Raw genomic sequence first — 26,336 nt, forward strand, 5'->3', positions numbered from 1 at the left:
TTTATTTTATTTGTTTGCCTTTTGTTTTTGTCTGACCCACTTTTTGGAATCGTTCTTTGCAGGACTCAAACACCATCATCGTGGTCAACTTCACTCTGCGTCTCACTCGCCGACGTACATGGTTGAGCTACTGGACAAACTGGTAACAACGGTAAAGCCTTCCATATGGAGGTATGCGGTCAGCTGGTAAGTGCGAAAAGAAAAGGCATCATACCACATACCACCCATAGCTATCTTTAGAAAATGATATGAAGCCATACATACTTCTGGCTACTTTATTCGTGATCTCCAGAAATATAGAGCTACGTTTTCTGAATGAGCCTATGTTGGTCAATAGGATTAACACAATGAGGTCGAATTTCTTTTATAACGTACAAAAATTACGCATGAAAATTTCACATTCAGTGTTTAACTTAAATCTGGATACATTCAGGCTACACAAGTCACAAAACACCGTCCAGGGTCTCTGCAGATAACATGATGTCAAATAAAAGACTTTTTAGAACCTTTAAGTATTAAATTTAAGACCTATATATAACACGCAAGAGAAAATGTAAAAGCACAAAATTAGGGGTAAAATATATGTATTTAAATTAAGCAGTACTAAAGACAGGTTAAATGCACCATTGAACTACAGGAAAAAACAAACATCTTAAGGCTGATTTATACTTTCGCCTGGCGCCGCATCGCACACCTCACAAAATGGATGAGGCTTTTATAGCTTACATGTTCACTATTGCCATATTTTCTTAAATGACGGGGCAGTCAAAAAAAAAAAAAAAAAACAGAAATTCATTCCAATTAGCCACTCAATCAAAAAAGTAACAAATTGATGTTAGATACAATTGAGTTTTCTGATGTTTAATGGGAAATAAAAGTGTAAAAAACGTGTATATTGTACCTTTAAATTATTGATGGTTCCTCCTGTGCTGGTTTAAGGCTGATATATGCTTCTGTGTCAAGCCCATGCATATGCTCCGGCACAGCCTGTGTGTGGTTTCATAGCCCTCACTGTAGCTGACATCAACGCTGATGCGCACCTCTCAAAAAATTTAACTACGCGACACCTCGACGCAGAAGTACAAGCTCTGTGATTGGTCGGCTTGGGTAGCTGTGAGGAGTGTGAGGTGCTGAGAGCTGTGAGGCAGATGGGGCGTGTGTTTACAAGTATCAAGTCTCTTAAAGGAGCTCCAGATGAAAACTTTTGTTTTGTGTTTAGCCTATGATTAAAGTTGTTACTCGTCAGCCGGTTCTCGCCAAATGAGCAAGTTTTAGCTACTTGTACATTAAGGGAGCATTAGAAAACAACTAAACACCCGTGAAGTAACTCAACACAGAGGAACATTTAAAGATACTGCCAGCTAGCATTTCAGAAGTGTTATTGCAGAGCTACACAAACAAGTATAAAGAAGAAGTATAAATGCATGACTACACAAAATGCAGCCATCGTGGGTCATGCCGATCACTCGACGTGGAAGTATTTAGAAACTACTACATAGTAAAACTTAGTCACTCTAAAAGTTCTGAAATTAATCCAGGTTTCAGCAATAGAGCCCTGAAAACATTCCTCCAGCACAAATGCTCCTATTATAGTTTAGTTCAGGTTAGTGTTTCAGCTACTTCGTTAACTATTAATATACAAATCCTCTAATTGAAAAGCACAACATTTCAATCAGATTTACATAATTAAAAAAATGTAAGTTCTTACACGAAGTTCAACAAGTTGACTTTCCGTCACACTGGCTCCAGCTGCTGTAAACTGGAGGAGGCTAATCCGTCTGTTCTGATCCAGCGGCTAATCTTCAGAGGCGCTGGAGTGCGCTCCTGTTCAAATCCTCACATAATTGCAGTCACAAAAAGCTAATGAGTCATTCAGGCTTGGAATAGCAGTGCCAGGCTAGCATCGGAATCTGCGCTGAGCTTTTGTCTGTCACTCCTGTCACCGTCAGCCAGAAATATCACAACAAGAAAGTCCGTAAACGCAGGAGAGGATCCAGGAAACAACGCCCACAGTCCTTGCCAACATAGCGGTTTCTTTTTCAAGACTAATTGAATTCAATGATCCAATCTTTTGTGGGAATTACTGGAACAGAGTCGGTCGAGCTTCTAAAACACTATGGACAGGCTTTTGAAAGTTATAATCCAATCACCAGTACTAGACCTGAGGAAACTTCGCTTCTGTGCTCCCAAATTGAAGCTAAACATTAAAAAATATCTGTTAACAGTTTCCATATTTCATGTTTTTTGTTTTTTTATGGTCGTGTAGCTAATTCGAATGTTATCACTCGATTGAATGGCCATTATCAGCTGATGGATATGGGCCAGTAGGGGCCTTCTGCGCCTATTAGTAGCCTCAGAAGGCTGTAACCATCCATCCACGTGGTTAATTAGCTATAGATAACATACAACTGTGGCCAAAAATTAGTGAGTGAAATTAGTGAAAATTATTTATATTTTTTTATTAAATTTCCCTTTAATTGTATTTTATTAATGTCTACTGTAGGGGTAACTGTGTTTTATTAATGTCTAATCCTACCCCAACTATCACAGTAATGTAAAAACAGATCTGGATCTGGAGTCTTCTCTATTAGTATAGCTGATAAACCATGTGGATGGATGATAACAGCCTTCTGAGCCTACTAGTAGTACTGGCCCATATCTATCAGCTGATAAACACTGATAACGCTCATTCAATCCAGTGATAACATTCTAAGCGGGTGATGTGAATTGCATTATTGCATTATTATATTAATTACTTGATTTCTGCTCTGTCGACTTTTGATATTGAATTCATGATGTTGATTCAACTCTGCAGTTTAACAAGGTGACCTTTATTGACAATTCAGTAGTTTGAAATAATATAATGCATAATAAAACATTTATAGATAAATATGTCTATCAAAGTGTTAAGCAAAGCTTGCAGGCATATGTCTCATTTTACAAAAATGGTATCGGATCAGTTTAGGGTTTTAAATACTCGCCGATACCGATGCCAGATTTTTTGCAGTATCAATGAATATTTCCAATACTAGTATCGGTATAGGAACAACCCTAGATTTACCTGGCATGAAATGTTCACACAGTCAAAAGTAAAAATGCATGATACATTAGTAGTTTCTGGCTGCAGTTTTGCACTCGCACCTTCAGGCTTGCACGCTCAGGCAACGGCGCTTCCTCTGCAAGTGACGTCATTTACAATTGCCATCTGAGGCCGCTTGCATGAAAGTCCTACAGTAATTGAACTTAAGGGAGTACCTGATGCAAAAAATTTCTGAGGTAACAAATTTTATCAAGTGCCTTTTTTCTAAGCGTTTCACTGTAGTTTCTGGCTACATATGGCGATGGGTGCCACAGATGCTACAGTTACGTAAACAGATCGTAACGAACCATGATTGCTTGCCTTACAAAAGCTTTGCAGTAATGTTAAACGTCATCTGTTCCACCTTCTTTCTGTTAAGCCAGTCGAGACGTTCCCTTGGAGTCGATCTCGACATTATGTTTGAATTTGCATCTGTATTTTTTACCGTCTGGAGCCAGCACCTACGCTTTTCACCCATCATAGCACATGTGCTGCTGATGATGTGACAATAAAAGTGATTTGATTTGATTTGGAGGACCTATAAAACTGGGCTGGTATCATGTAGAGACTGCACTGCAACTGCAATTTCATATGGATGCACTCCTGCGCAGATGTGCTAACATATCAAGACATTTATATTAGTCAATTAATAAATTGTTTTATTAAATTATTTATTAACAGTCCTGTGAGTCTTTTATCTAAAACATTTTTTTTTGGGGTGAGAATGCTTGCATGTTGAGTCTCATTTGTTCAAGGGAGCTGACTGGGTCCCTTAAATGTTTTAAGAGGAAATGGTTACTAAGGACTGAGGGGAAATAATTGACGGCAGTCCTAAACTCCTTAATTCGTTCTTTTTTTTCTCCCTACAAATCAACTTTTACTAAGGGTACCATAACCTTAAACAGTGATTTTTTTGGTTAAGGACTTCAAGCAACCAAGCCCTGCACTCTCCTGCCACATCACTTGCATCAACATCTGCATTCTTGTTTGCAATCATCCTAAGACCTGCTGAATAAAAAATAGCTTCCCAAGTCACTCAAGAATCATTGCTGTAAGTCCATAATGTGTATCCATTAGTTGTAATAGTTGTAACTCCTTGAAATGTTTAAAATAAAAACTAAAATTCAAATTTGCCTGGTGTTTTATTTTTTATTTACAACTGTGGAAGAATACCTTGTGTGTATATTTAGACCTGATAGTTCATATAAATAAATAATAAGCTTTGCTGGTATAAATGTTAATAGTAGCCTGCTTTGGTAAATTTACATTAAAGCATTATAATCATAAGATGAATACACAAACCGATTTTCGGGGGGTTGGGCGGGGGGGTCTGTCATGGTATACAACTTAAGTACTTAGAATTATTTGACAACGTCGTCACTGTCAACGACAGTCAAACAAACTGGAAACTTACTTTCAGTTTATTTGTGTTGATTTCAAGTGATGTGACAGGTGCAGGTGTCGATTGAACATAAAGTCACTTTCATAGGAAGCATGGGTGCAAGCCTGAGAGTCCAAGCCTGAAGGTGCAAGTGCAACTCTGTAACCAGACCCCTCTCCGATATATCGGTGGCCATATCGTTAGATAATACTTTTACAAAGTTTTTAAACTAAGTTGTTTACTGTATAAAAATAGAACATTTTAAACTATACATATTCGGCTATAGTATATCGGCTATCAACCTCCAAATCTTAAGAGTTATCGGTTATCGATATCGGCCAAAAATGCATATCGGTGCATCTCAAGGCAAAAGCCTTAAAAAACACATGTAAACGAGAAACATTTTTGAAACTGATTAAACTTTGCAATGACTCCACAAATCATGAGTGTTTTCCACTATGGCTCCTGTTCAGCTTTAATCTTGATACAACATTGCAGATCCTACTATGTGTCTATTGCAGATGCAAACATTGCGATATAGATGCTGAAATGATATACATTTGAAGTCATAATTATTAGCCCTCCTATAATTTTTGTTTGTCTTTTATCAATGCTTCCCATATGAAGTTTAACAGAGCAAGGAATTTTTCACAGTATTTCTGATCATATTTGTATTGTGGAGAAAATCTTCTTTCCGTTAAACAGACATTGAGGGAACAACATACAGGGGGGTAATAATTCATGAGGGCTGTATATTGCAGCCCTAGTTCAAGCCATCTCCAAATGCATCCTGCAGAACTTTTTTTAGTTTCTTGCCCCGCTGTGATGAAACTGTGTTTTAAGGCTGATGAGTGGCTCTCGCTTACCGTGATTCTAACGCTGACTGTGGCCGTTCCTGGAGGCAGGACTCCACCGTGATCCAACGCCTCCACTTCAAACGTGTAGGTGCTGTTTCCTGCTGCCAAGGACTCAAAGTCTAGCGCCTGCAGGACTGATATGACGCCGGTCAGACGGTTCACGGCGAAGAGCTGCAGAGCCGCTTCTGTTTTTATCCTGTAGGTCACATTAGAGACCAGATCGGCATCCACCGCCTGAAAGATATGAAGAGAACAAAGAGAATAAAGGTTAAAAGAGACAGAATTAATGATCCCATCCACACTTTGTGAGGTACAGCAGGAAGAAAGGAGCCTAACAAGTTCTGTAAAGGGATAGTTCATCCAAAAAGATGAAAATTACTTTTTCAAAACCTATTTAACCAAATCAGTCTTGCTTTTCGGATTCGAATTAGAGAGTAAAAGATAAGATTTTTTCAATTTTGGGTGAACTATCCCTTTGAAAAGTTCACCCAAAAATAAAATGCTCACATGATTTACTTTTGTTTGAGGGTCAAAGATGAACAGAAGAACAAGAATCAAACAATACAAGTGTAATACAGCTTTACATTTCCCTACTTTGTTTAAAATAAGTTGGTTTTTTAACATCGTTTAGGCTAGTCTTATTTGTTTCCTTCAGATATGGCAATAACTTTTTAAAATTGGAGTGACAAAAGAGTTTATCCCTCTAATTTGAATCTGAAAAGAAAGACTGATTACATGTTGGCTAGCTGAAATGCTCAAATTCAGATAAGTTCAGATTAGTCCATAAGGCAGAGTCCTAACATGGTGACTTATATTTGGATAGATGGTTTTGCAGACCACGCTTTTGAAATGTTACCACGTCTACTGATTTTAAGCAACAGTCATTAACCATCTCTGGGCTTAAGTGCTCCAGTTTATGGAGTTAGTATAGTAGGAGTGTGCAGGTTATGATATTTTGGTGTGTTTCTTATTAAAAAATTTAAGAAGAAAGGTTTAGGTTAAAGTTTTATCCATATAATTTGAATCCGAAAGCAAGACTGATTAGTTGTTGGCTAACTGCTCAAATTCGTATAAGTTCAAATTAGTCTTTAAGGCAGAGTCTTAAGATGGTGACTACTGTATGTTTATCTGTGTTGTTTATGTTTGGATGGATGGTTTTGAGGTGTTGCCACATCCACTGATTTTAAGCAATGCTCATTAACCACCTTTGGCTTACGCGCTCCAGTTTATGGAGAAAGTATAGTAGGCGTGTGCAGGTCATGATATTTCCGTGTCTGTCTTATTAACTTCTAAGATGAAAGGTTTAAGTTTTTATGTGCTTTTTATTTACAGTTTTTGCTTCTTTTTTTAAGAGCTGGCAATACTAATGAGTCAAGAAGATGAACCTTGTTCTCTTGCATTTCTTGAACTGAGCACAGAAAAGAGGCTCTTGATGCACTACTAAATTAGATAGTTTCAAGAGTTAAAGGATAGACAGCATTTTAATGTCATTGTTTTGCCCCCCACAGTTTTTCCTAACCTGTTTTTATTATGAGAAGGAATTTTGAAAAATGTTGGTGCGCTAAAAAAATTGTGTTCAAACTCTGCATTTAAAATTAAACACAATTTTTACGTATTTTTTTTGGAACAACTCAATTGTTTAAATACTCAAATTTGTAAAAAAAAAAAAAAAAAAAAAAGATTCAGTAATTCTAATCAATTTGTTTTGAGAAAACACAATTGTGTTATGCTCAGCATTTTACTGTGCAAAATAGGTTAGGTTAGGGTATTGCTGATGTCTACAGCTGTCTCAGTACAACCATTTTTCAAATGTTCTTTTTCTGTTTCAGTTGAACGATAGATATTTACCTTTATGCATTTACAGAAGCTTTTGTCCAAAACATTGTAGGTAGACTTTAAAAAGTGATTATTTACTTTACTTAAAAGCGACAGGTTGACTTCAATTAAAACATTTTGTAAACCCACCGTAACTTGGAACTGTTCTATAAATTGAACTTAATTTTTATAAGTATGCACACACTTCATTTACTTAAACATTTTAAGGCAACGGGTTTACAATGTTTTAAAGTAAAGTCAATTAATTATTTTAAAAGCAGCATGATTTAAAAACATAAATCTTTTTTACAGTTTTTTTTCTTACACTCAAAAAATGCTGCTTGTTCAATCTACACTGAAAAAAAAGTTGACTCAACTTTAAAATTGAGTTTTAAAATTGACAAACTTCAGAACAGTTGAGTTGGCTCATCTTTTAACCCAATTACTGCACTTGATTTAAGTTGAGTAAATTGTCCTGAAGTTTGTTGTCTTAAAATTTTAAGTTGAGTTCACTTTTTTTTTTTTTTTTTTTTTACAGTGTAATTAACTTAATTAAAATGAGCTGAAAACACAATTCTTGAGATTTTGGGGGGAAAATTAAATGGTTTTATGCTCAATTCACTTAAATTTGTTAAGTTAACTTAATTAATTTGTGTTGGGAAAAATGGATGAATTTTGTGAAACCCTGCATTTTTACAGTGTGCTCTGCCTGGGGATTAAACCCACAGCCTTCTTTTGCACCAAAAAACAGAAATAGATTCAGAAAAAGACGAGTAAATTATGTTTAGTGAATTTACTTAACAACTAGTTGAATAGTTAACCAATGCAAGTTAATCATGATTGCCATTGACTGCATTTTTCAAGAGTTAATTCGCTTATGACTTTCATAAATAATTTAACTGTATATATAGAGAATATGAATAAAGCAGTAGTTCATTCATTCATTCATCCACTCATCCATTCATTCATTCATTCATACAATTATTTTCTTTACGGGTTAGTCCCTTTATTAATCCGGGGTCGCCACAGTGGAATAAACCGCCAACTTATCTAGCATGTGTTTACGCAGTGGATGGCCCTCCAGCATCTCTGGAAAAAATCCATACAAACTCATTCACACACATACACTACGGACAATTTAGTCTACCCAATTCACCTGTACCACATGTCTTTGGACTGTGGGGTAAACCGGAGCACCCGGAGGAAATCCACGCGATAGCTGGGAGAACATGCAAACTCCACACAGAAATGACAACTGACCCAGCCGAGGCTTGAACCAGGGACCTTTTTGCTGTGAGGCGACAGCAGTACCAACTGCGCCACTGCATCGCCAAGGTAGTTCAAAAAAAAATTTTATTTACTCAATATTTACCTACCTTCAAGTGGTTCCAAAATATTTTTTTATAATTCTGTTAAACACAAAAGAAGATATTTTGAAGAAAGCTGAAAACTACTGGCATCCATAGTCAAATAAAATACCATGGAAGTCAATGATTACAGCTTTCTTCAAAATATCTCCCTTTTTGTTTAATAGAGGAAAGAAAGTTAAGCGAATGGTGTAAGGTTTTGGGGAGAAATATCCCTTTAAGCACTAAAACTGACAACCATATTTAGCTGCAGTGTGTACAAATCTATTCCTAAACACACCATGTGAAATCTTACTTGAAAGGTGTGCTTGAACTATCATTCTTCAAAACAAATACCACTTGATATTGTTATATAATTCGCTGACATTTATACATTGTTAAGTGTGCCTCAGGTGTCCAGATATATTTTAGGGGGAAACACACACACACAGAGGCAGACTCGCAGATGAAGCTGATTAGGAGTGAAAGAAACAGCCAGAAAGAGGGGAGACGCAGCTCTGTCTCTCTGTGGGTGTGGGACCTTTCAGGTGTCTTTTCTTTGATGTAGGAAGCACGAGGAATTAAATTCTACACCGATCTCAAAGCTTTCAGAAGTGTATAAATAAAGCCTGGGACCCCCAGAGAGCAGCAGCGGCGCAGGGAATCTGATTAGCTGATCGTCCCCGGACCAAATTCTGTCACCGGGACCCACAGCGCTCAGACACCAGCCGGTGCTGCAGGGACCCGGAGGTGTCAGACACACTGAGATAAAAATACAGCTGCAAGATCACCGGTTTCAAACACTGTCACTCATTTGCCCCTCAACTACACACTACATACACACAGAACCTTATTTTCCCTGCAATCTGAATCCAAGAGAGTAATTCACCTTTTTTTGAGAAACACACATGCGCGCACACACACACACACACACAGATAAATGATGTGTGATATAGCCTACTGTAACGTCTGCAATTACAGTATATGACATAAATTTCCCTGAGCGAGAATGACATCGACACACACACACACACACACACACACACACACACACACACACACGTACACACACACACACACACACACACACACACACACACACACACACACACACACACACGCACACACACACACACACACACACACACACACACACACACACACACAGGCACATACATGTATGTGTAAAGAGTAATGGCTTTATTACTTTATCCATGACACACATTTTATGTTTCTATGACACAACCAGTTCTGTCTGGTTCTTGAATATGATTGGCTGATAGTCATGTGATTTCTGCAATATCAGAACTCTTATAGCCTCTTCACCTTTCTGTATTATTCCGCCCACATGACAGCAGATCAATTAACTCACTACAGTTTGACAAATATTGCAGCTGTTGGACAACATAATGTACTTTTGAGTCTTTTTTAGGTAAGAATATACTGTAGTTGCAACTATGCAATTATTTTATAAGGATAGGGCCTTTTTAAAAAAATGTATATACAGTTGAAGTCAGAATTATTAGCCCCCTGAATTATTAGCGCCCCTGTTTATTTTTTCCCCCAATTTCTGTTCTGTTCTGGGAAGATTGTTTCAGCACATTTCTAAGCATAATAGTTTTAAAAACTTATTTCTAATAACTGATTTATTTTATCTTTTTCATGATGACAGTAAATAATATTTTACTAGATATTTTTCAAGACACTTCTATACAGCTTAAAGTGACATTAAAAGGCTTAACTAGGTTAATAAGGTGAACTAGGCAGGTTAGGGTAATTAGACAAGTGATTGTATAACAATGGTTTGTTCTGTAGATTATCGGAAAAAAAAAATTGCTTAAAGGGGCTAATAATTTTGTCCCAAAAATGGATTTTAAAAAATTAATTACTGCTTTTATTCTAGCCAAAATAAAACGAATAAGACTTTCTCCAGAAGAAAAAATATTATCAGACATACTGTGAAAATTTCATTGCTCTGTTAAAAATCATTTGGGAAATATTTCAAAAAGAAAATAAAAATCACAAGGGGGCTAATAATTCTGACTTCAACTGTATATATATTTTTTTTTCAGAGATTCAGCACATTGGCGCCATCAGCAATGCAAAGAAATTGACGGTTGATGTTCCAACACAAGATGGTGACAGAGAGAAAAACTCAATCTACAGCAGATCAAATCATTATAGATCAGGTAAGTGACATTGTAAATCAAAATCAATCTGTCTCTGGTATGTTGCAGTCCTGTATTTAATACAGCAATTTGTTATTGTTTGCTTCGCTTTGCTTTTTTTGGGTTAATTGTTGTGACCTCCTATTTGAAACAGAGAAATATTGGGAAATCTCTGTAGACTGATGGTATTTGATGCCGTTTAGCCTTATAAAATGCAGAGGAAAATCACCTGTTTTGTCATCACTTTAGTTTAGACATTACGCTACAGAATCATTTAAACACTAGCTCTAAAGTGACGTTGGTGAATGAGCAACGGTTTCTGCTGTTCTGACGCTGTAGATTTGATTTGAATGAATGAATGGTGAAAAAAGTAGTTCCCCATACAAAAGGATTTTTGAGACTCCCTGTTTCATTTTATTTTTTATATGCACGATTATGCCGTTGAACTGTTGTATAAATGCTATATCACACTCCTAGTAGTGCAATATGGCTGTATATAAGCGCTGGTGGGACACTAATGGCCCATTTCCACTGAGTGGTATGGTACGTTATGGTTCGGTACACATTTATTGCCATTGTCAAAAGGTACCTACTGTAAAAGCAAACTGTACCGTACCACTTTTTGGATACCCTTTGCATAGGGTACCTAGCACCATAAAGTGTATCAAAAGGCAGAGCTAGACATGCAACTGAATGATATTGGTTTACAGAGATACGTACACAAAACAGGAGAATAAAAACAAAGGAAGCTCCATTTTAAAAAACACAGCCAAGACATTACACTATAATACTATATCCATATAATAACAAGCCATGGTCAACCTGAGCTCAAACAAACCTTGTTGTCGTCTTAATAAACAGCCACAAAGCAAAAAAAAAAAAAAGAAAAAAAAAAGAAGCAGAATCTACCCTGTGCCCCGTAGTTTTTTTACAAGGCAGTCTAAAGCGCGAGCAGTTTCGCTTTCTCGTGTGCGTTCGCCGAGCATCTATATTTGAAAATAACGAACTCCTTGACCTGATGATAATAACAGGCATGTGATTATTGAGGCGCTTCCGGCATACAATCCTTTCAGAAATTAACAAACGTGAGACTGACGCCTGAAATAATCAAAGGAGATGTCCGAAAAAAACAAAGAAGCTAATGATTGTTTCAGCAACCTAAAATATGAACAAACTGCCATGTTTAGCTATATACATTCTGGACTATTATGAACCCAGAATGACGTAATTCCTTTTATCAAGAGTTTCATGTGCTGGTGAAGATTAAAGATGCAGATGAGAGGTTTGCACTGACTGTGGGCTATATGTTGCATGTTGTTTTTAAACCCAAATAAGGACTAAATGTATGCTGTGTTTCTGTATTTGGTAGCATATCAGAGACTGTAAGGGTCTGTATGTATTCATATATGTTGAATTTATTTATTTATGTCATATACTGTAATTGCAGACGTTACAGTATGCTATATCGCACATCATTGATCTGCAGTTATAATCAAATCATGTTCATAGAAAGGTTAGAATGAACATTTATACACAAGTATTTATGTGTATAAAGCATCTGTTTTGTCAGAAGTGCTTCTCATACGATATGTGAACAACTCGTACAGCTTTACTGTAGAACATACTAACCTTTCTATGAACATGATTTGATTATAACTGCAGATCAATGATGTGTGATATAGCCTACTGTAACGTCTGCAATTACAGTATATGACATAAATTTCCCTGAGCGAGAATGACATCGACTGAAACTTTCTATTATACACCATGCTCACGAAAAGAGTACCATTGGTACCCTTTTGGCAGTGGAAACGCAAGCCTGATAAAAGTGACCCATACCGACCCGTACAGAACCACTCAGTTGACACGGGCCATTAGGCACATGGCCTGTGGCCTCGAACTAACACACACCTCCCACCAGTTCCGATATACAGCCATATTGCACAGCTACAGCCAAAATATATAACGGCATGTATTCCTGTTAATAAAATAAAATATAATTGCTATTATTTTTATATGTATATAATAATAATAATAATAATAATAATAATAATAATAATAATAATAAAATATATATAATAATAATAATAATTATTATAATAATAAAAAAATAATAATAATAATAGTATTAATACTGCTACTACTACTACTACTACTACTACTATTACTACTACTAATAATATTATTAATAATGATGATAATATTAATAAGAAGAGTATTAATAATAATAATAATAATAATAATAATAATAATAATAGTATTAATAATACTACTGTTACTACTACTAATAATATTATTAATAATGATGATAATATTAATAAGAACAGTATTAATAATAATAATAATAATAATAATAATAATAATAATAATAATAATAATAATAATAATAGCATTAATACTACTACTACTGCTACTACTACTACTATTACTAATAATAATATTATTAATAATGATGATAATATTAATAAGAACAGTATTAATAATAATAATAATAATAATAATAATAATAATAATAATAATAATAGCATTAATACTACTACTACTGCTACTACTACTACTATTACTAATAATAATATTATTAATAATGATCATAATATTAATAAGAATAGTATTAATAATAAAAAAATAATAATAATAATAATTATTATTATTATTATAAAAATAATAAGCACAATATACTTCTTTCAATATATATTTTATTAATTATTTATTATTATAAAATTTGACATTTTTAAAACAAAATCACTTGTAAAATGACTTTGGCCATCCTCTAAATAAATCTATTTTCAAAATATCTTCCGAAGAAGAAAGAAAGTAATACAGTTTAGGAACAAAAAGAGAGCGATTACATAACTGATTACAAGAGTTCTATGTTTGCCATCTCTTCAAATCGGACTACATATGATATCCAAACAAGACATTAATAGTGCGTAGTCGGTTTGTTTTTTTCCCTCGCACTTGTCTCCGGTTGATCTAAAATGCATTGGTGATAGTGTTACGTTGGCATTCTGCTAAAACTCCCAAGAGCGTGATCGTTTAGAGGCACATTTACCACAAGACAAGCGTCTCCAGCTCTTCACACTGCCTCTGTCAAGCTTGTCAATATTTATCTAGTTAAATATGCAGCCCGTCAGGAATAAATAGGCAAATGCGGAGCCGTTCCCCCCCCACACTCTCAGGGGAAACTAAACACACACATAATCAGCCAGTTACTGTCAGGCCAACAGACAAAACGCAGACAAACAGACAGACACATAAATAAACACACACCCACAGACAAGCTGTTTATCCTTCCTTTCTGAAAGTCAGGTTTAGATGCTCGGGTCAAACGGAAGCTGACTGATATTTCACAGCTCACCTTTAACTTTCTCAACAACTTCTGCCACTCAGCAATGATGAATCACTAAAGTACTCCAATACCAACTAAACTACAACAAGACTGCTGAGATGATGGTGAAGCAAGTATAGGTTTATGTATATAGATAAAAATTATTTATACAGCTGAAGTCAGAGTTATTAGCCCTTTTGTATATTTTTCTTGTATCTACTTTATACATCCAATCAGCTTGCAGAAAAAAAGCCACGTCCACTTGCGGTTCATGTGAACTTTAAGGCCCAGATTCAGTAATGTAAACACTGTGGAGCACTTACAGTGAGTCTCAGGATGATGGATCCAGCCGGTGTGTTTTCTGGGACGTTGACTGTGTAGACAGGCTGAGAAAACACTGGACTATTGTCGTTGATGTCCAGCACCTCTACCAGCAGTGTGATGGTGGTCCTGCGTGGATCCACCGCTCCATCTGACGCCTCCACGATCAGATCGTACCGGCTGCGGGTCTCTCTGTCCAGCGGGACGGCAGTGAAGATGCTGCCTGTGGAGTTTATGGAGAACAGAGACGCAAAGGAGAGCAGCCGGTAGCGAACCTGACCGTTAAGGCCGCCATCAGGATCAGTGGCCTGAAAACAGAAACACACAAGTATCATAATCAGACTGTTTTTATTTACTTTAAATAGTCTGTGCTTTACTAAATTATACACTCAGAACATGAGGTTTGCTGTTTGTTCAAACTGCTTATTTAAAACAACCCAATTATTGAGTTTTTTTAGGGGACAACTTGTTTTATGTTCAATCTACTTTAATTTGTAAAAACTAATAAGCTAAAATAATTCCTTTATGTTGTCCCAACAGAAATCGATTGTGTGGAACCCAGTTTGCTTCCAGCAAGGCAGGCTGCAACTGAATCATTTGTATTGAATCAACCTGAATTATCCCCTCTGGGTCACACTTTATTTTGATGGTCCGTTTGTTGAATTAAGTTACATTGCATCCACATGCCAACTAATTCTCATTAGATTATAAGTAGACTGTTAGGTTGAGGTTAGGGTTAGTGTGAGTTGACATGTACTTGCAAAGTTTCTTATAGTCAGTTAAATGACTGTTGAAGGAGCAGTATCAACAGATATTGAGCAGACAGTCTACTCAAATAGACCATCAAAATAAAGTGCTACCCTACCCTGTAATGCCATATGGTTAATGTTTAAAATAATGCAAAATAAATAAATAAATAATGACAATAATAATAATTTAAACAATGATTAAATAAATAAAAATTTAGTTCTATAGTTCAAATGTTAACAATTTTTTTCAGAAAAAATGATCAGTTATTAAATAAAATGTAATGAAATGTATCATAGTAAATACAAATGAATTGATCTAAAATGGAATTAAATATTTGAACTAAATAAAATGATAAATAAAAAAAATAAAATGGTAAATGAAATACAAAATTAAAATAAAATATGATAAAAACAAAATAAATAATGAAAAAATTGAAAAATAAAATAGCATTTAAAATAAATTAAATAAAAATAAACAGTCAAACAAAAATTAAAAGAAATGACAATGTCAATAAATAGAAATGTAATTATCTTAAATAAAATAAAATAAATTTCCCAGAGCTAGGTTGCAGCTGGATGGGCATTCGCTGTGTAAAACATATGCTGGATTGGTTGGTGGTTCATTCCGCTGTGGCGACCCCTGATTACTAAAGGGACTAAGCCGAAAAGAAAATGAAAAAAAAGAAAATAACATATAATAAATTACACAATAAAATGTGTAAGATACAAGTGGAATAAAATAAATTTAAATGAAATTAAAAAAAAAGCTAAAATAAAATTAGAATAGTACAATTAGGAAAAATAAAATAAAAGTCACAGAAACTCCACGTTTCTATACTGGTTGCTCCTGTTTTCCCCACAAGTTCAAAGACATGCGCTATAGGTGAATGAGAGTTTATGGGTGTTTCCCAGTGCTGAGTTGCAGCTGGAAGGGTATCCGCTGCATGAAACGTGCTGGATAAGTTGGCTGTTTATTCCGCTGTGGCTGTGACCCCTGATTAATAAAGGGACTAACCCGAAAATTATGTTTAAGATACAAGTTAATGAATGATGAATGAATGATGTTTAAGATACAAGTGGAATAAAATAAAATGTATATGAAATCAAATAAAAAATAAGCTAAAATAAAATTAGAATAATATAATTAGGAAAATAAATTAAAGTATTTAAAAATAAAATAAAGCAAACAAAATGAAAGACCCTTCCAGGCATTGCTTCAGGCCACAGTAATAAACACTCAAAAATTAACAAAATATATATTTTATTCTGTAAAAATATGAAAGTTCTAAAAACAATATTTAAGAAATTTATTAAGAATAATCAAATAAAAAAATCTAAAATTAAATATATCCAAACTAAAAAATTGATAAAAAAATTAAATAAAACAAATAAGATAAAATTTAATTTCAAAATAAAATAAAATAATCTTAAATAAAATAAGAATATTATAATTAGGAAAAATAATAAACATGACAAATAAAAGTAAATATTTATTAAATATATATATATATATATATATATATATATATATATATATATATATATATATATATATATATATATATATATATATATATATATATATATTTATTTATTTATTTATTTTTTTTTAAATACTAAACACTTGCAGAACTAATCCTGCATGCATGGTTTCATTGGCTGATTTGTAAATGCTCAGAGGAAGAGCATTGGCCTTTAATGTCTTCAGAAGAGCCTGTGATAATTTCTTCCTGTAGTAATTACACGTGCAGATGCAGGAATATATGAAAGCATTAGTTATTCCACAGGCAGAGAAAGACATCAGCGACACAAAACTGCAGGAGCAGGAAGATGAAGAGGAGGAAGAGACTAAATCCAAACGCTGCCAATAGAAATATTGTGAAATGAAAGAAGTGCATCTGAGCCTTGAGGAAGCGCCGGCACATCTGAGAAATGACAGTGCAAAACACTCCGACAGCACACTTACATGACATCTGCGCAGCTCAATAATTAACTAATGGACTGAATACATGAGCGGAGCCATAAATAAACAACACTACATCACAATACAATACAATACATCAATGTAAAATCTGCTTCCTAACGTCACGCCTGGAAACATTCTTTCAGCCTTCATTTCAGCAGGCTTTAAATCAGATTTTTGACTTCACTTGCTTGTTTTAAATGGCAAATTGATGTTTAAACGTACATTTGCTGAGAAGTAAAACATGAAAACTAGATAATGTATGAATAATTATGAGAGAATTAGCAAATGATGTTTTATAAAGAGAATCACAGGGCATAATGGATATGTGTGCATTTATTTACGTAGTAAAACATGTAATATTTAGAAACATTATTGTAATTGAAAATAATATATATAAACACACAAAACAGTTCTGTCTGGTTCTTGAATCTGATTGGCTGATTGCCTTGCATTATTCCCAAAATATCCAAATCAATCAGCCTACATAGAGTGTCAGCAAATTAATAAACTCACTACAGTTTGACAAATAATGCAGCTGTTGGACAACATAATGTACTTCTGAGGCTTTTTTTTAGGCGAAAATAGTTGCTTAGATTGCAACTATGCAATTTATTTTTAAGGATAGTGCCTATTTTTAAATATTCTTAATTTTGCGTCGGCATCTTTTAGCCTGTTTTTGAGCAAAGACGGTTGACGTTCCGTCACAAGATGGTGACAAAGACCGCAAAATAAGCTCTTAGAGGAGAAAAACTCAACCTAATTTAAAAATGACAGCTGATCAAATCATTACAAAACAGGTAAATGACTTTTAAGTCGATCTCTTTCTCTTGTATGTTGTAGTGCTGTCTTTATACTATAGTAATCTGTTAGTGTTTCTGTTAGTGTTTGCTCTGTTTTGTATGTTTCAGGGATAGTTATTGTGTTCTCCTGATTGCAACAGAGAAATACTGTGAAATCTCTGTAGACTGATGGGATTTCATGCCGTTCAGGGTTATAATCTTAATATTTCATCACTTTAGACATTATGCTAGAGAATCATTCAAACACTAGCTCTAAAGTGATGTTGTGAAGTTGCAACAGTTTCTGCTGTTTTGGCGTCAGCTGGAGATATGAATGAATGGCAGAAGAAAGTAGTTCCTTGTCCAAAAGTTTTTGAGACTGTGTTTAATTTTCTTTTTTATATACACGATTATGCCGTCAAACTGTTGTATGAACACAATATCACATGAGTAGCAGTGCAATATGACTGTATATTGGCACTAGTGGGACACTAAGACACTCGTCCTGCAGCCTCAAGCCATTGCACGCATCCCACTGCTATTCATGTGATATTGCTCATTCTGCTAGTATTGTTTTTATTTTTTCCAGGATTTATTGATGTCTAGAAAGTTTAAAGTACAAAACATAAAGAAGTGTTACTCTGTGTGATTTTTGATAAGTTGCATTTATTCTTGCTAATACATTCAGTTATTTTTTTTACATCTGGTTTTATTTTGTTATATCAGAATAAAAGTTAAACTAAATCAAAAGAAATTTTACATTACAAGTGGCAGAATTTTTTTTTTTTTATTGAATAATTATTAAGTAATTTTATTTATTTGATTCATTGATTAATTTATTTACTAATTTAATTTTTACAATAAAGCTTAGACTAAATTGGATTTTAAATGGTTTAATAAAACAAAACAAAAAAAGAATTGAATTACAAATAAAACTTTAATTTTAAAATAAAAATTTAATTAGCACCAAAGTTAATTGTTAAAATATATACTACTACTACTACTACTACTACTACTACTACTACTACTACAACTACTAATAACAATAATAATAAAATAAACGAACAAAAAAACAATGCTATTCTGATGTACTAAAAACTAAATGAATATTAAAATAATAAATAAATAAATAATAACAATAAAAATAATTTGAACAAACAAAAAGCACTGTTATTGTGATGTACTAAAAACTAAATATTAAAATAATAAATAAATAAATTACTAAATAATAATAATAATAATAATAATAATATAAACAAGCAAAAAATAGCAATATTGTGATTAACCAAAAACTAAATAAGTAAATATTAAAATAATAAATAAACAAACAAACAAAATAATAATAATAATAATAATAATAATAATAATAATAATAAATAAAATTGTCAATGCTGCGGTGGTTAATTCAAAATTTAACAGTTTGAAAAATAATTAACATTTAAATTTAAATTGAAATTAACTTCCAAAATTAAATAAATAATAGTTAAAAATTAAATACACTTTTACATTTCAATAAAGAGAATGGTATACATAAAAACAATTCTAAAAAGTAAACTTTTTTTTTCCAGGCAAATTTTGTCCTAAAAGTGAACATTTCCAGCAGAATGGATTGTTTTGTAAAAGCCCCAGCGTGAGCAGCATCTTCAGGCCTCTAGACATGTTAGCCTGTGGCAAACAGCCAGTCTGTAAGTGTTTGTAGTGTGAGAGCAAACTGATGTGTGTTTGTGTTGTGTGAAATGACTGTCCGCATCTGAAGACTGTTTGTTGTCGCAGAACAGTAAGACTTGAGCTGGTTTTGATCTCTGCAGCATGTGTATATGTGTGTGTGTGTGGGTGTGTGAGTTTGTTGAGCACCTGCTCGTTGTGAACATGGCAGACTTTACACAGAACAGGCCTCCGCGACGAGAAGATGATGAAATCAAGAGAAAGATGATGGAAAGCCGGAGAACAGCTCATGAGGAGACTTCAGCAACAACTTCAACACACACAAATCTCTCAAGAAAATAACAACACCAGACTGCTGTGAAAATGTAATGCATGTGATTTCTTTTCTCAATGGATTGCAGAGGAATATTCATATGGGTGAAGTAAAATAGGGCACATGATCAGTATATATATATGGCAGATTTTATTACATTTTTTTTTGCAATATTTCAATTGAAAACAATAACATACTATTCTGAGAAAACATTGTATTAATTAATAATTATTAATTAAACAAAAAATTAATAAAAACAAATAAAATTACTCTAAAATGAAATAATAAAATGATAGAATAAAATTATAAATAATAAAATAAAATTACAGAAAAGTAATACAAATAAAAACAAAATGTAATAATTACATAAACGTATGAATATGTATAAATAAATAATAAAAATAAATACAATATGACAAAATAAATAAAATAAATAAAAATAAACAATCAAGCAAAAATGAAATAAAATTACATTAAATGTATGTATATAGAAATTACCTAAAAAAATAAATACACTAATAAATAAAACAACATTATAAAAAGTGCATAAGATAAAACTGGAATTAATAAAATGAATATAAAATAATATAAAACAACTCTAAACTACAATTTGAATATTATAATCAGGAATTTTTAAAAGTATTTAATAAATATAAAATAAAGCAAACTAATTGAAGAACAAAAACAAAAAACAAAAAAATAAATAAAAAAATAAAACATCATGGCAGTGCTTCAGGCCACAGTAATAAACACTCATAGATAGCAAAATATACATTTAATTCTGTAAAAATATGAAAGTTATTTAAACAAAACTAAAATTAATCAAATTAAATAAAAATGAATTAATCTAAAATGAAGTAAAATTAAACAGAATATTAAAATGAAAAATAAAAAGTGATACAAATGAAATAAAATTGAATGAATCTAAAATAAACTAATCTTAAATAAAATCTATTAAATAAAATACTATTAATAAAAATACTTAAATAAAATAATTAAATAAAAATACTTTAAGCTTAATAAATTCTTTATAAATAATTGTAGCTTATTTTAAACACTTAAAAATGTTAACTCTAATTCAAAAACTAAAATAAAAACTACAGTAAATTATACATTTTGCTTACTATTTTTAAAGTTATAAAAATAAAATGAAATAAAATGAATAAAATCTAATAAAATATATTAATCTAAAACCGAATTAAAATTAAATGAATTAATCTACAACTAAATAAAATTAAATAGAATACTAAAATAAAAAATGAAGTGACATAGGTGAAATGAAATTAAATGATTCAAAAATAAAATAATCTTATATAAAATCTGAATATTAGCAAAAAAATTAAAACAGTTAAAACAAAATAAACCAAACAATATAAATAAATAAATACATCATAAATGAATGAATATTTATTAAATAAAAAAACACTAAGTGTAATAAATAATTTATAAATATTTGTAGCAAATTTTAAATAGTTAAAAAATGTTAAAGCAAATTCAAAAACCACAATAAAACTACAGTAAATTATACATTTAAAGTTATAAAATAAAATGAAATAAAATGTATAAAATCAAATAAAATGTATTAATCAAAAACAGAATGAAATAAAATAATTTATTAAAAGCAAAATTAGAGCTATATTACAAACTAGAGCTTATTAAAAAACTAAATAACTGAAATAAAAAGTTAACTAAACCAATCAAATAAATAAAAAAGTAAAATAAAAATAAATAAATAAATAAATAAATAAATAAATAAATAAATAAATAAATAAATAAATAAATAAATAAATAAATAAATATTAATTACACTGCGACTTTTCAGATTCCAGAAAACACACACAAAAAAAGACATAAAAATTTGACAGAAATATAGCGAACTACTTTTGAGCAACATCTGAAAAACATTTTATGTAATTATCAGTTCATAAAAACCTGCTGAATGCTTCCACTGAATGCTTCTAATACTAGTTGTCTTCATCATTGCATCATCTCACGCCTGCCAATCACATCCAAACCTGACTCAATGATCAAGACATCAGAGAGCAGCCAATGATGACAACACTGCAGTGGGAACCAACGCCTGACGCTTCTCATTGATTATCTTTCAAACCAACCAAAGCATGATTAATCAAACACGCTAATTAAAAATCCAAGCGCTTGACAGGACGGAACAGAAGCAGTCATCAGAGACAGAGCGTGAGGAGACTAATGACTGCAATTTACCATCACTTCACTTACAAACAATAAAACAGACAGCACAGGTCAAGAGGCCACAAATATACTGTAGCGCTCTATCATTTGTGTGACTATGTGAAGAAATCCGGAATTTGAAAAGCAGAATTTGATCATTAAAATAGAATTTACTGTGTTTTTTTTTATATTTATGTGCTTTTAAGGGGACCTATTATTGCAAACATGCAAAAAAAATTCTGCAACCACAGATTTTTACAGTAAATTGTGTTTTATTAATAAATTATCATTGGGTTGGTGTTGGCACTTACCCTGACTTGACCCACAAACACATTGGCCTCTTCCTCCCGCACTGTCAGGTTTCTGGGTAAAGTGAGGTCAAATGTGGGGTCGTTGTCATTAACATCTGTGATGACGATGCTGACGGTGGCAGTGGAAATCTACAAATGTGAATAAATAATTTTAGCAGGAGTTTTATTAAATATCTTACATATATATATATATATATATATATATATATATATATATATATATATATATATATATATATATATATATATATATATATATACACAACAGTTATGTCTGGTTTCCCAGTGATGGGTTGCAGCAAGAAGGGCATTCTCTGCGAAAACATATGCTGGATAAGTTGGCGGTTCATTGCGCTGTAGCAGTTCTGTCTGGTTCTCGAATCTGATTGGCTTATAGTCGTGCAATATTCTGCAATAACAGCACTCATACAGCCTCTTAACCCTTGTGTATAACTCCACCCACATGACAAGATGACAAGAAGAGGAAAAAGCTCACTACAGTTTGACAAATATTGCAGCTGTTGGACAACAATAATTTACTTTTGAGGATTTTTTTTTTTTTTAGGTGAAATTGTAGTTGTTTAGATTGCAACTATGCAGTTTATTTATACGGTTAGTGGCTATTTTAAATAGTTAGATTTTGGAGATTCAGCGCGTCAGCAGCTGTTAGCCTGTCATACTGAGCAGAGCAAAGGCTGTTGTATGACAAATGGCGACAAAAACTGCATAATAAGTCCTTAAAAGAGAAAAACTCAAGTGTTTTCTTTGTGTATTTCAAACTACAGCTGATCAAATCTTTATAAAACAGATTAGAGACATTATAAGTCGATCTCTTTCTTCTGTATGTTGCAGTGCTGTATTTATATAATCTGCTAGTGTTTGCTTTGGCTTTTTCTGGATTAATTATTGTGTTCTCCCAAAATTATTTACAACACAAATTATCGCTATACAATAACTTGCCTAATGACCCTAATCTGCACAGTTAACCTAATTAACCTAGTTAAGCCTTTAAATGTCACTTTAAGCTGTATAGAAGTGTCTTGAAAAGTGAAATATTATTTACTGTCATCATCGCAAAGATTAAGGAAACCCACGCGAACGAAGGGAGAACATGCAAACTCCACACAGAAACACCATATATACGTATGTAGTAGTGTGAATTTGTCTTTACCCCTTTGTAATTTAAATAAGCTCATCCTTTCCTTTATAACTCTGGCTGTTCTTCATTGTGTGAGGTCATTTTGTGTTGGTTGGTTATGTTGGGTTCATGGTCCTTTATTTTCTTTTTTGTTAAATTATATTAATTTGAGGACTTATGTCCTATTTGTTGAGAATAAATCTCAAATGGAGGATTTTTGGCTTGTGTTCTGTTTCCTTTGACCTTTTGTCTTTCCAATTTCTATATATATATATATAATTGGAAAGACAAAATTTTGAAAAATCTGCACCCAATTAACAGCAGACTGCTCAGAAATGCAATGTCATTAATTATTTTTAAAAAAGCATGCCAATTAATGCACTGTAGCTTTAAAACACACACAAACAAAATTAATTATTAAAAAAAAAATAATAATAATTTAAACAAAGCAAATTAGGTAATGAATGATTGAATATATTAATCAATGCATTTATTTAATATTTTTAAAAGATGGCAGTTTACACACTTCTATTGTGTTTTCTAGACAACAAAAACTAAATAAACACTATAAATAGGTGGATCAACAGATTAATTCAAAAGATAAATAAATAGAGACAAAGTAAATATATTATTTATTTATTTGTGTATTTTTTTATTTGCAATTAAACAAAACAAAACAGAACAACACTTAATTTTTCTAATTTATTTATAATAATTAATGAATTTTTTTATAGGCAAGTTATTTATAGGGTTCAACAATGCTCATACCCTCAGGTCTTTTAAAAACAAAACTTAGAGAATGATTTCTAGTTTGATCAAGCTTTTAAATCCACAAAAACTCAACTCTGACAGTTATGCTGAACCCTGGAGTTGAGTGTGGACGTGCTGTCAAACCCTGAACCTTTCAGTCACTCTGACATTCACCCTGCTGCTGCTGTCTGTCAGTCGCTTTTGTTGCCCTTTTTAAATATTGAAAATTACTTTTCTAGAAAAAAAAAAAAAAAAAAAAAAAAAAAAAAAAAAACAGTGCCACCATTTAGTTTCTGACTCTATTCCAGAAACACATTTGCAGACATGTAATTAAATCATAAGCAATTGAGTTCCTGGGGCTTAAAAGTTTAATAGCACACAGTGATGAATACAAATTCAACCGATCAGTCAAGATCAGCATGAACAGTTTAAATCCCAGTGGGTCGTGCATAAATTAATTAATTTTAAAAAGGAGGGAGGAAAAGGGAAAAAAAATCCCAGCTAGGGAATTGAGGGAATTATGTATTCACAGATGTTGTTGTTTTTGCAAGAGCATGTTCAGGTTTCAGGTGCACTATAATATTATTACTTTTTGTTCATTTAATTCTTCTATTAGTATTCTTTCAAACTGAAATGCCTGTAAGATGACATGCACAAAGTGTCAGGCCCATAGTTCATGGTTCAAGTGGTTTGAAAGATTCACCCCCCACTGACAAAGTCCACAATTTAAACTTAACATGTGCTCGTTTGTCCTATTTTTGATTGCTATGCCATCATAAATTGTGGCCAAACTCTGACTGAGGAAAGTCGACTGAGATGGCCAGTTTATTTGTCAATAGGCTACACTTTTTAGTTTAAAATTTTTTTTACCAGATTCCTTCTTTTCTCAAATAATGGACGATAATAAATTTGTGTTTAAGTCTTTTTCATATTTCTTTATTAATATTTTTTACGTTATATCTACAACTGTAATAATTTACAGCTTAAATGCAAATTTGTAAATAAATACCTAAAGTATGACAAGCACATTGACAAAATTGTAGGAAATATTTTTAGAACATCAAAAAGTGTGATTGTGATCACAGTCCAACAAAAATTAGTGCTTAAAAGGTCACTTAAAAGCAGTATTTAAACCTCGAATGAGGTGAATAACTGCAAAAAGAACCATTCCTTTCAATAGGCTGGCCACAGGCCTGCATTTCCATTTGCTTACTTTGATATTATTGGAACAAAGGTACTATGATAGTAAGTGTCGCTTATAAAATGTGTACATGTCAATAAGAGTGCAAAACAGCTTTTCATACATACATAAAACATGATGTCTCTGTCAGGATAATTCAACCATTGTGAATCTGTGATCACTGTAATAATATGTTAATCAAAAATAACAATATGCATAAATAAGTGTTTAGTAAAAAAAAGGCATGGCAACCTTCAAAACATTAACAAAACACGATGCCTCTGACAAAGGTGGTTTACTTAAAATCACCAATAACAATTTAATTCTCAGCCCATCTTTGCTCCTAGAAGACTAGACATTTGTTGGACGCTTACTTTTGTAGCAAATCATAATTACAATCACCTGTTGACATCACCTGTTTCAAATCACGGCCTTATTTAACCAGTTTACCTAATTACTAGGCCTAAACTGCTCCTCTCACTAAATGAAATGATGTATATTTACAAATGAAATGAAGCTGACCAGACAAAACATGAAATATTTTGTGTTCATATTGTCTGAAATGAAATACAAATCAAAGTGAATTTGGAAATCACTACTTACTTTTTTTTGTTAGCGTTTTCTATACTGTCCCAACTTTTTCTGATTTGGGGTTATATATTTATTCTCTAGTCACCTGCTCTGCCTTGCCTTAAGCATTCAAGACACCTTTTTCGAGATTTTAACAGATATGTGTGTGTTGAGCATCAGTTAAGACAATGTTAGCACCTGTCAGCTTTAATTTTGGGGGAAAATGGGTAATTTCGAGCTTTTGTCAGCTAATTTTATCTTCCAGGTTAAATATAATTTTTGGGGCTGGATTAAATTCAGTGATGTAGCGTGAATCTGCTACTGAAGTGATGATGCGTCGGTTTATCATTGTTATTGACAGCCGAGTATTCTTATCCAATGAGAAGACCCTGCTTCCTAATTATTCATGACTGCACATGCTTTCCGAAGG

The 26,336-nt window shown here is 32.7% G+C and overlaps 1 protein-coding gene across 30 annotated transcripts in view; it reads right to left on the minus strand.

The window, feature by feature from the left end:
• pcdh15a (protocadherin-related 15a) overlaps nucleotides 1–26,336 on the minus strand; it is a 759,862-nt gene that overhangs the window by 151,466 nt on the left and 582,060 nt on the right. For all 30 annotated transcript variants that reach the window (XR_012388492.1, XR_012388488.1, XR_012388474.1 and 27 more), the window contains 3 exon segments: nucleotides 22,269–22,397; nucleotides 14,298–14,603; nucleotides 5,327–5,551 (listed from right to left, as the gene is read on the minus strand). Coding sequence is in view for 3 of the 30 variants with exons in the window: in XM_017358710.4 (XP_017214199.1) it covers nucleotides 5,327–5,551; nucleotides 14,298–14,603; nucleotides 22,269–22,397 (660 nt within the window). In the remaining 27 variants the exon portion in view is untranslated.

The sequence above is a fragment of the Danio rerio genome, chromosome 13 (genome assembly GCF_049306965.1).
Source record: "Danio rerio strain Tuebingen ecotype United States chromosome 13, GRCz12tu, whole genome shotgun sequence".
NCBI classification, from domain to species: Eukaryota; Metazoa; Chordata; class Actinopteri; order Cypriniformes; family Danionidae; genus Danio; species Danio rerio.